The 12,917-nt window shown below is 43.1% G+C and overlaps 1 protein-coding gene across 2 annotated transcripts in view; it reads right to left on the bottom strand.

Moving 5' to 3' along the window:
• The window catches only part of gli2a (GLI family zinc finger 2a), a 100,490-nt gene that overhangs the window by 33,104 nt on the left and 54,469 nt on the right, over positions 1–12,917 (bottom strand). For both annotated transcript variants that reach the window (XM_084083598.1, XM_084083599.1), the window contains exon 3: positions 11,765–11,867. In XM_084083598.1, coding sequence (XP_083939724.1) covers positions 11,765–11,867 — 103 coding nt within the window. The remainder of the gene's footprint in view (positions 1–11,764; positions 11,868–12,917) is intronic.

The following is a 12,917-nucleotide window of genomic DNA, read 5'->3' as shown; positions in this document are numbered from 1 at the left end:
GATGGATTTACCGAGAAAACAAAGGCCTCTGGTGAGGAAACACTTCAATTCTAATACAGTAAGTGATGCAAGTTCTCTGCTGGACTGTTGAATGTGCCTGTTTGTGTTGGGTGTTTTTAGAAGGAAGATTATCTGTGATGCTAAGGAGATGTTGTGTTGGCTGAGGACAGAGGAAGTCTGTCTTTCTCTCTGTCTGTCTGTCTGGGCCATGATATTGGTTTATTTTCCTGGATGTGATGTTTGGTGAAAGCTCATCAGTGTTGTATCTAAATGCTTGATCCAGAGAGGAGAGTTAACATTGTAAGAACTTCACCCAGGTCATGGCAGACTGCTGGGGCTATGGGAGGACTGGGGACAGCCTGTACCTCACAGAAAAATCCAATGTTAATTCAAATTATTTCTGTTATATTTGTACAGTCTCAGGGTTACAAGTCATACAAATGATACATTAACACTGAAGATTTTACCCGTCTCTGTCTCCTCTCAGAGGAAATGAGCAGGCCAGTGAGTCACTAACATTACATGTATAACTAGGGCTTGGAGGGAGGTACGTTTGGACCATTTTTTTTTTGTCTCTGTAATGTCCTCATCATATTATGAAGATACTGGAGCTTTGTGTTGAACAAGGGTGTTCTGTCCAACATCAATGTAATCTAATAACTTTTTTTTTGTTCAGTTCTGTTAGAAACGATTTGTTAAACATTGCCATCCCACACTCTCACTACTAGGGGTATTAAGTGAAAATAAATACATTCAGTTTAGCCTTCCCCCACTTTATGGCTGCTCATGGTGATAGTTCAGGTGAGAGCTTTTAGGGCTTAAGTGTATTTCTCAGGGACACCTAGACATGTGTACTGGGTGTCACAGGGGACAAACTGGTGACCTTCTGATCACCAGATGGCCTGTCTCTACCCACTAAGCTACGGCCGCCCTTTGATATTATTATTAGTCATCAAACGTCTCTTGGAAACCTGAATAGAATCTTTGGGATGGGTGCATTGTGGAGTAGACAGACACATGATATGCCTGGAGATGGGCCTTGACCCAAACCTATTAAATCTCTATTGAGCACGTTCCTCAAATGATTATTACTGTTGTGCCAGAAGAGTGTGTGTGTGTGTGTGTGTGTGTGTAAAATTATAAGTCCTGTAATTAAACAAGTGGACATTTTTGCTTAAGGGTGACTTTAGAGGAAAGGTCATCTTCCAGGGAGCATGAAGATGGACAGCAGATGACCGTGTCTGAGATAATGTTGTTTGGTGTTGTACTGACATTACCATCATTAAACCCCTATGCTGCTAGCAGAGAATACCTGTGTATCACAGTATTGCTGGCATAACTGGTGTAATCTGATTACATCTACTCTGTCATCTATTGGATATGAGCATATGACGTTAGACAGACGGGTTGCTTTATTATGGTTATTTTAGCTGTGGTTGGTGAGTATCTCTGGCAGGTAGCCAGAGATCTTAACTTTTTTACTGTAGGTCTGGAAGTCATTTTCTGTGTTTAAGATCAGATCTGGCTGCTGGGAAAAATGGCTGCTGAGTTTTCTGTGGGCAGTGGATGAAAAGAGAGTTGGTGATAATATTGCAGATGTCCTAGTGGGGGGGGGGGTTCAATGGAGGGGTGTTTCAGTGGAGGTTTCCAGTGGTGTAAAGTAACTATGTACATTTACTCAAGTACTGTACTTAAGTACAATTTTAGTACAGTTTTCAGTACTTTTACTTCTACTCCACTACATCTCAGAGGAAAATATGGTACTTTTACTCCACTACAATTATTTGAAAACTTGAGTTACTAGTTACTTTGTAGATTTTGATTATTATCTCAAAACATACATTAACCACTTCAACACTAAATACATTTCGGCCATTTGAAAATAGCCAATCTACAAGCTCACAATGCATCGTGATGCGACACATTGTGAGCTTGGTTGATCTGCAAATTTACAATTTGTGCATTTGAAAACTTGTGAAATTCTGCATAATGAGTACTGTAGTAATTTTGTATTTTTACTCAGTAAGACGTGTTTCAGTGGAGACGACAGTGTTTCGATGGAGCCTTCAGCGAAGAGGAGAGAGTTTCACTTTCAGTAGAAGAGGAGAGAGTGTTTCAGTGTAGGTTTTATTAGTGGGAGATGGGAGCGTGTTTCAGTGGAAGGGAAAGTGCGCCTGGCTTGCAGAGAGCAGTTGCGATTCTTAAAAGCTGGGGTCTGAGGCCTGGAGAGAGACTTGTTGGCAGTGTCCCAGTTCATACACCCCCCCCCCCACACACACACACACACACACACACACACACACACACACACACACACACACACACACACACACACACACACACACACACACACACACACACACACACACACACACACACACACACACACACACACACACACACAGAGTACAACCACCAGTCTCTCATTCACATACTCCGTCTCTGTGTGAGTGCCAACCGACGCACGGAGGAACCAACACCCAGAGACCAGGCTCTCGTCGGTTTCCAGTAAAGGGGGTCTGGAAGCTGCCTGTCCGCCGGCCAACTTTATGCCAGCCGGCTGCTCTTGCTCTCTACAGACTGGCTTATAAAGAGACCTCTGTTCGGTTTGTGTTCTGTTCAGTTCTGTTCAGTTTAGTTCAGGTCAGATCGGTTCTGTTGAGTTTCGTTGAGTTTTAGTTTAGTTCGGGTCACATCATAAGTGGTGGACAAAGTACTCGACCCCCTAGTGCTTGAGGCAAAGTATACGTAGATACTGCTGGTCAAATATTATTCGACTACAAGTGAAAGTTTCTCTGTCAAAAATGTTCTTGAGTACTTGCATTTAAAAATAGTAAAATATTCAAAAGTATGCGTTAACAATATTAAGTATTTCAAAGTATTACATTAAAGAAAAATATATCAATACTAGTGAAAATAGTAATGTTTGCATTATATTTGACATAGGGCTTAAGTGGTTAATTTCATAATGTACTTTCTCCCTTCCTAGAAATGTAGTGGAGTGAAAGTCATAAGTATCCAAAAATGCAAATAATCAAGTGAAGTACAAATACTCATACTCAACTAATGGTCTTCATTACTGTCCAGTGTCCACCAATGCATATCATTCAGTACAGTTCTGTTCTGTTCTGGCTAGTTTAGTTCAAGTCAGATCAATTCTGTTCTCTTCAGTTCAGTTTACAGTGGTTCAGTTTAGTCTAGTTTATTTTATTTTAGTTGTGTGTCAGAATGACAGAAATGAGAAGGCACACGCACCCACACACGCACACACACTCACACTCACACACACACACACACACACACACACACACACACACACACACACACACACACACACACACACACACACACACACACACACACACACACACACACACACACACACACACACACACACACACTCTCTGCTAGCAGCATAGGGGTTTGATATTGGTAATGTCAGTACAACACCAAACAACATTATCTCAGACACGGTCATCTGCTGTCCATCTTCATGCTCCCTGGAAGATGACCTTTCCTCTAAAGTCACCCTTAAGCAAAAATGTCCACTTGTTTAATTACAGGACTTATAATTTTGCGCACACACACACACACACACACACACACACACACACACACACACACACACACACACACACACACACACACACACACACACACACACACACACACACACACACACACACAGCGAGTGCACTATTATTGTCATGCTGTGGAATGTTTCCCAGTTAAGGAACAGCTAAATTAGTTCTAATCCCAGACTTTAGTCTCTTTCCTCTCAGACCAGAGAAAACATCTTATCAAATCTTGAAAATGTTTGCTTCATACTGTAGATGTTTGTCTTAATCATCTATGCCAGGCTAAAGGCAGGGGCGAGATCATGTGTTCGCTCCTGTTTGTGTCTCTCCGTGGCTAATCGCAAACTACACTGAACTACTACATGGATCAGTGTCACATTTCTTGTAGTCTCGCGTAGCCAGACCCCACAGAAAATGAAAAACAGCGACCTCTGCTTTTCTGATATTCTGTGGAGTCTGGCAGGAGTTTAATGTTAGACTAGAGCGCAGGGAAACACCGGTTTCATGTCTGCCTATAGCGCATCACTTCCGGTTGGTGCGACCATGTTTTCATTCCCACTAACAATATTTCTACACGGAACACTAACACCACTTCTCCCAGAGAACATGGATGGTTTTGGTTATAAGCCCACTTGTTTCTATGATGAAAGAGTAATTTAAAATGTGAATATCTTTCCGTGGTTTTGTCCGCTCCGAGGACGCTATTGTTAAATTAGTTTCGGCTAGTTTCGAGGGGGGGAGGGTGGATCATGGTGGATGGACACGTGAATCCCGCCCACTACATTTGATTGGGTAAAGCGCGGCCCACTTCCTGATCTGAAGGCACGCCCACTTGTATCCAATGCGCACTGGTTAGGACGAACCGCTCCGACAGATTCCACCGCAGGTCGGAATCTGTTCTTGAGAGATTACATTTCTTGTGCATGCTGCCAGCTAGCCAAGGAACTCAATCTGAGTATTTTGTCAAAATGAATGAATTTATAACCTCCGACACCACATCCCTTCAGGCTATAGGATGAACGTCCCATAGTTGGAAGCCAGTGTGGAGCAGTGTGTGGAACTCCATAGTTGGACAAGACTGATATCATCAGTGTGGGTAGCCCACCCGGCCTGGCGGAGATATGCCCTCCACAACCTTTGTAGGTTAAATTATAGGAGGATTAGAACTAGTTAATATTTGCATTCCAATGATAGTGTATCTGAGACAATAAAGCTGTAATATATTTTTGGTACCGGAACTACTTTTATCAATGGACTAGGCAGTATTTCATTGATATGGCCATCAGAATGATATATTTGTAAGATCTCTTAAAAAATGTACATACAGTACCTTCTAATTATATTCTCCAAATGACAATGTACAGCATTGCTCCCCTTTCAAAGCAACAAAACAGTGTGTTGTTAATCCCATATACCCAGCGGCCCCGGGGGCAGCCTGACATGTCAACACACAGCAGCGTAGGTGAGCAGTGAGTGCATGTTTTGTGGCTGTGATAATAAGGTGAAATTTATTGCCGTTGCCTGACAGGAGGCAGCAAATAGCAGTCCTCCGTGACAGGTACCATTATTGAAGGCCTTGTCGAACCGCCCTCTCCCTGACAAGATGTTACTTGAAGTGTGCGTGCATATGTGTCTGTGTGTGTGTGTGTGTGCTTGCGTGTGTGTGAGTGTCTTTCCTTAGTGGTTTTAGTTACAGAGGTGTTGGGCAGTGCTCAGCAGGAGGTCTGTTAAGTGCCCACCATCATAGCTGATGCAGCTCTGTGCGAAGTTTACCTGAGGGAGTCGCTGATTAGTGGAACTAGCATGGTACAGATGACAAGTATAGAGGAATGAGTATAGATGATTTTAAATCAATTTAGTTGGGTACAGATTACAAGTAGAGAAATGATCATACTATTTGAGAGAGAGAGGGTGAGAGAGAGAGAAAGAGAAAGAATGAGGAGAGCTGGTGGAAGCGAGAGTCCATGTCTCCAGGAGGTAATTGCTGTTTGCTTGGCTGCTCAGTACTGTATGATTATAACTCTGTGATCCATTGTTACGGTCTGATTGTGGACAGGGCAGAGCTCGTTGAGTCAGTGTGTGAGTCAGGAAGTACACACCAACATACTATAGTACATACCATACAACACACCACAACTATACAGACACTGAAGTAGGCCTTACATAGCAGAACAAACAACACACCACAATTACAGCATTTATGAGTGTATCATGTAAACATCAACCAGATCATCTACTAATCAGGGTCAGGGCTTGTTTACACATTTAAGGATTGGTTTGAACTTAAAGGGAGAGTTCACCCCAAACAAAATATTTTTCCCTATTGATTAGTCACCCCATGGAGACATGAATTCATGAAGATTTTTTTGTTTTTGTCGCATTCCTGAGCCAATATAATAATAAGACCCCAATGTATCCGGTAGGAGACACAAAGGAGACTCTTTGTGTCTCCTACCGGATACATTAGGGTCTTGTTATTATCATCAAATTATTGGCTCAGGAATGCGACAAAAACAAAAAAAATCTAAAGAATTCAAGGCTTCATGGGGTGTGTAATTGATAGGAAATACGTTTTTTTTTGGGGTGAACTAGTCCTTTAATGTGCTGTACTGTAACTTTCCATTTATGTACAGTAGGTAGATATACAGTAGATAGATAGATGATCAAGCCATGAAGACCTGGTAGTCCTTTTTGATGGTCTGAATCAGTGGTCCGGGGACCACTAGTGGTCCTTGTGGGGTTTCCAGGTGGTCCCCAGCTAAATGATGTAGAGCTGGTAACCAAATGGACCGTTATAGATCTTTAACTCTTGAGAGCGTAAAATGAAACCAAATGGACCCGTTTAATTTAGAGTTCAATTATTGTTAAACATCTGCATTACTTAATTTACAAGAAGTCTACACAATTAGAGAATGTAGAACAATTGTTATTTTGACAAAATCTTCTCCAACGATTTTCTAGGTTGTGGGTCTGAGAGGCTAAATGTCATCACATGGTGGTCCGTAGCTCAAATGGCGAATAAATAATGGACCTTGATATGAAAAAGGTTGTAAACCACTGGTCTGAATGATCAATTTGATTTGGTTCTGCCTGACTGTTTATTTGAGGGACTGCATGTCTGTCTGTCTGTCTGTCTGTCTGTCTGTCTGTCTGTACGTACGCTTACAGTATCTGCCTGTCTGCCTATCTGCCTGTATTTCTGATAGGCTGATAAAGTAGGCACTGGCAGTTAATCTGAATCATTATCAATTTGTCTATCTGTCTGCCTGCCTTCCTAGCCAACTTAACAAGTTAGTATTTGCCTCTCTGGCATGCTGTCTCTTTTCTGGGCGTTGGGTGAATTATGACACCCTCTCTCTCTCTCTCTCTCTCTGTCTGTAGTCCTGGGTAGGCGCAGTGATGGAGATGAATCACCAGGCTGGCCCTCAGGGGCCGGGCTGAGATAAATCATCCTGCATGGCCCTCATGGGGCCCAGCTGAGAGCCTGACTATAGTTGTTTTGGGGTCCTGATCAGGAAGGACACGGTGGATTTGGTCAGGACTGCAGACTGAACTCCCCATCTCCCACCGCTGTCTGACTCTACCTTACCCCCTAGAACTCCTCATTTCTTGTATCACTTCTTGTTGCCTGTTTTGATAGATGTTATACTAGGCAGATGTATGTTGTATGGTTACTTCATCATTTGTTATGTTATTTAGAGAGACGTATACTGTTTGCTATATTATAGTATGTACTCTGATCTTGCACCATGCATATGTTGCTCTCAGTGGTGTAAAGTAACTAAGAACATTTACTCAAGTACTGTACTTAAGTACAATTTTGAGGTGTTTTTACCTTACTGGAGTATTTCCAAATGGATAAGAGCGTCTGATGAAATCCTAAATTGTAATTGTAACATTGTCACAGTTTGATACTGTAGGCCTACAACTCTCTCTGTTTACCTTCTCACACACACACACACACACACACACACACACACACACACACACACACACACACACACACACACACACACACACACACACACACACATGCACTCTCTCTCTCTCGTTCAGCACCACTTTTTCTTCGTTTCATCTTGATATGCTAAGGTGTGGTTTAAGGTGGGAGTTATTTGGAGTTGATGCAAAGGAAACTCTATCGGACAGCTGTAATCTACTTTAATGAGCCGGGATTGTACATAGGGTAATTATCTATTACTGGTCTCTATGGCTCTCCCATACTTTACCGTAAGGAATGTGTTTTTTTCCCCTCTTTTTTAGCATGAGAGAATGACATGACGACCATGTGAACTGTGTTCTGTTTTTTGGGGGGTGAGGGATATTGATTTGCGACATAGCAGCGTCAGATTGATGGGTCCCTGGTTCGCTCATGAAGAACATTCCTGGCAGTAAGTCAGTCAGCCAAGACCAGAGACCCACCCATCAGCCAAGACAGCCAACCCAAAGACAACAACACCCGTGTCCAATCAGCACGCTGGATACACATACATACAGATGCACATACATACGACACAAGCTCTCTGTACACACAGATAAACATTGTTGGGGAGAAGCTATTCTGAAAATGTAGTTAAGCTAAGGTACCAATTACTATACACTGGAAATAGCTGTGCTTACTAACATTGCTATTAATTAATGTTGATTCCAATGGAAGACATAATGCAATTGTAATTCAAAACCAAAGTCAGCAATATCGTGTGTGTGTGTGGTCTATATATATATATATATATATATATATATATATATATATATATATATATATATACTAGAAGTTCGTGACGCGTCGTTCACTTTGCAGTGCCACCTTACAGGCACCTCACAGTGTGAGAGAGAGTTTTGTGCTCTCCTAAATCCACGGCAGGCTTTGAAAGTACCCACTTCAGAAAGAGGTGACGTGCATCACCTCTCCAATGACCAAAACCCACTTTGTGATTACTCAGACCTGGTATGGCAGACCTGTGGGGAGTGTGCAGTGGTGTACAATGTGAAAAGATAGTTGAAATCGCAGGAGATGAAGTTAGCAGTTTATTTGTGTAAAGGGTCGTCGGCGTGGGTTGTGTTGAGGATGGAAGCCGTCGAACTGGTGCATCCTACCTATTTATAGGTAGGATGTGATGTCATGCTGTCGTGAGATTACGTCACACTGGCGTGTCTCATCGTGATGTCACGACCGTGATGTCATATGACGTCACACTGGCTACATACATACATACTGACAACCGACATGGCGCAGGATTCAAATTGTATATATATAGATAAATAAATAACGTATAAAGTATTCAATCATATATATATATATATATATATATATATATATATATATATATATATATATAATATCTCTGCTTCATACTGTATACATCTCCTTCAGCTGCATTACCACATAATAATGACACAACTGACACATATAATTCTCCATTCCTCCTGTTGATAAATGTAAAAAGTAGCTTTTGTCAAGACACGCAGATAATTGATGGAAAAAATAGATAATAATTAGATTTAGTAAATAGTTCAAATACCACGCACACTGGAAACACACACAATACTGGAAAGTATAGCTAAGCTTGAAGTTCTGCTACACCCCAACACTGCAAATAAACACACACACACACACACACACACACACACACACACACACACACACACACACACACACACACACACACACACACACACTCACTCCCACCCGCTGTTATCCTTCCCGTGTTGGCCAAACCAAACCAAACCAATGATGTTAAAAAAACAACCAACAAACCAAATGTCTGCTGTGTATAACAACCCATTTAATCAACACATTCCCGCCTCAGGGGGTCGGCCACCAGTCTGACTGTCTGCCGGAGGGGAACCACAGGCTTCTGCCACACAGGGAAACCATGAGCGCATCTCATCTCAAGCCTGATTTATACGTATTTGCGCACCAATGTTGCGTACTAAAATAGCCAATCTACAAGCTCACAAAGCGTCGCAGCGCTGACACATTGTGAGCTTGTAGATCGGCTATTTTCGGCTTCAGCTTGCCAGCAGCCAACTCTGCAGTCTCACCACCGCCCAACTGCCTCCCTCGAAAAGCACTAGAAACAAAAAAAAAAGTGAACCGCGAAATGAGGCAGCGGAGGGCTGTGTTTTCCCCTCATCCATATTTGCGTTGTTGTTTGAGGTTGCGGGAACGGAAGGCTGGATTTCGGATGCTAATTACCCATCAGACACACTGGCACAGCGGCCTGCTTCCCTGGATTGTGGCTTTGCTCTGAGAACGCCCGACTATAACATAACGACAAACTCTACTGTTGAACCCATGAATGCTCACAACTTTCATTCACTCCTCTATCTCTCTCTCTCCGTCTCTCTCTCTCTCTCTTTGTCTCTCTCACTCCGTCTCTCTGCCCCTCCCCCTGCCTGACTTCATCGTCCCGCTGCCACCGTGCCCTTGAGCAGGGCACTATGAAGTATGCTTACACAGTCCGGAGGGACACCACATGGTTCCGAATCTGTATCTGGGTCTATTTTACTGTGCAACGGCTCAGAGGTTTTACAATAGAATGGTATTATAACCTCTCATAAAAATCTACTGCTTCTTCCTGTGGGGTTGTGGTTTGATGGGCTGAAGCACAAAGTCTTAACTCTCTCTGTCTCTCTATCTCTCTCTCTCTCTGTGGAAACTGACTTAATTTTACGTGAGAAATAAGGCATGCAGTTGCTCAATTTTGATTAATTTCACATTTACATCGGCTGGTTAAACCACATGACCCCAGCGTCCCGATTCTGAGGCCAACATTCGGTTTAAATCAGAGTTTAAATCCTATAGCCTGAGGAGTCGGTCATCTGCAGTTTACAGTAGCTAAACAAATTTCTATTCACACATCACTCGTTCTGACAAAAACGTTCCACATAGGATCCACTGGTGTGTCCTCCCTCCAAGCTCCTCTACTCTCTAACCTCACGTTACCAGGCTTTTCCGCAGTACCTGTGGATACGGTCTAGAGCCCACCTTCCATATCCAGTAATTCGCACATTTACACTATATATCCACGCACCGTTTTCTACTCCTCTCGCCTTTCTAACCTGTCTGCAGTGTATTCACGTCAACATTTGGTATCACCTCATCTTGCTTGGAACCGTGACGGAGGTACACAATCTTTGCCAGATGGAATACCGTAAAAGTGGAGTCGAGTTGAACTGGTACCGTACAGTGTAAAAGCGCCACTTATCTGCCTGGAAAGTGCTCCCATTACCAATGTGTTGCACTTCAAAGGTGTTGTTCTGCAATACAGTGAAGTATTTGAATACTTAAATACTTTTGAAGCCGACTTTACTGTAAAAGTTTTAACGCAACAGTGGACTCTCTAAAGTTTCAGGTTTTTTTTTTTTACATTACACTGACTTTCCCTTTTAACCAGTGCACTGTTCTCCTCTTACTGCAGCAGAGGATTTATTGTTTGGGTTGTCAGAGGAGTTTCTCTGTTTGTTGGCAGAGAGCTGCTCCATTGTGAACCATGCCAGAAGCTCTGCAGGACCTCACACCACAACTAGATAGGACAGGAAATGTTAACACACATCTCTCTCTCTCTCGCTCTCTCTCTCTCTCAGCTGCATCTCTCTTTCTCTCATCTCTCTTTTAACTACTAATGAAATATCACAATAACTTTGGACCAAATACCTTGATAGCGTATTGTGACTATAAATGTTCTTTTTTAGTGAAGATAGAAGAACATGAACAAATCCAAGGTTCTACCAAAGTAGAAATAATTTACAGGCGGAAGCACATACAATGGTATTATTATTGCTGCTGTTGTTATTGTTGTTGTTGTTGCTGCTGTTGTCTTTCTACAGGGTACAACAGCTCAGTTGCCTTGTGGTTAGAATGTCCGCCCTGAGACTGGGAGATCAGGGTTCAATCCCCGGGAAAGTTATACCAAAGACTATAGAAACGGGACCCAATACCCCTCTGCTTGGCACTCAATATCAAGGAGGCTTGGATTGGAGGAAGTCCCTTTGACATACTAGCGTCATGTCCAGGGGGTGTACTTGTACATCAAGTTGCCTCAGGCTACGGAAACAGGAGATAGGCTCCTGACCTCTGGGCCACATGGGCTACTTACAGGGTACAAGACGGCTCCGTAGAGTGGAATAAGCAAAGGTGACAGTTGTCATAACAAGTGACCGAAGCGCCTGTTAGGACTTACCCATGCATGTGGAGAGGGTGTGGCTCATAATGGTACCGCCCCTCATGGTGTCGCATGTCGATGGGGATGGGCGTGTGGAAGGTAGGGAAGACATGATGAGCACCTGGGGGAGAGAGAGAGAGAGAGAGAGAGAGATGGAAAAATATCAGTAAAGGAACAAAAGCTTCAAATATGAACTTTTCAAATCCACTTTCAAACCAAAACCTCTTAACCGGAAAAACTGAAATGGATTGAAATAAAAAGCAGTGAGAGAGACAATCAACCAATAGTAAGGAGTACAGGAGGTATAAAGGTATAAGGAGTAGTGGACACAGCATCTCTTGTGATTGCGTGATAGTTGACGGAATGTGTTTGTGTACAGTATAGTGCAGCGTTCCGTGATAGGCTCCATGCCCGCCTCACAGCGGGAGGTGCAATAACAGCGTTTTACAGTTCCCATAATGCCGCTGTAATGGGAACCTTCCAGTCCGTCAGAGGCAGATCGGGCGCTGAGAGAGTGCAGGTCCATTTAACGGTCTGCCCCGTCTAATAAGACCAACGCAAAGTCTTTTATTGTAACACACAACAATGAGTTGCGTTCCTTTTATACGAGGGACAAAGAATGTGTAAATGAAGCATTTCCTGCCGTTTCAAAAGGTCTGCTGGCTTCAGGGAAAACGGGTCTCATTAGAAGCGCACAGCAGATATGCATTAATTACTGCTATTACAGCGTCTGAGTACACAGGCTTTAGAGTTCAAGTCTTTAGATGTTTAGGGTGGATGAGCGGAGCTCCGTTTAAACAGTGCAACAACAGGCAGCTGCATCTCGACATGTTTTAATGATCAGGGAAAAACAAACTAAAGGGATGTTAACCACTTAAGACTTAAGTCCTGTATACTTCGTCGTGGGACGGATAACGAAAATAGCGACCTACGGTACCAGCTCACAACACGTCGATCCCATCCCTATAATAGCTGGTTGGCTGTCCGTGGTTCATCAAGCCTCGGGTGAACTTGGAGCGACAGGGTCAAAGGTCAAAGCTTAGCGAGAACATATTTTAAAGCCGCAATCCGTAAGTTTTATGTCCTACCCCGGGATTCGAACCCGGGTCTCCTGTGTGGGAGGCCGCACATCTGCTGCTCAGATAAGAGTGAATCTCCGCTTGGCCAGGGG

The sequence above is a fragment of the Gymnoscopelus microlampas genome (assembly GCF_963454915.1).
Source record: "Gymnoscopelus microlampas genome assembly, chromosome: 17".
NCBI lineage: Eukaryota > Metazoa > Chordata > Actinopteri > Myctophiformes > Myctophidae > Gymnoscopelus > Gymnoscopelus microlampas.
Note: the sequence above shows the minus strand (reverse complement) of the source record. Positions and strands in the feature narration are given on the sequence as shown.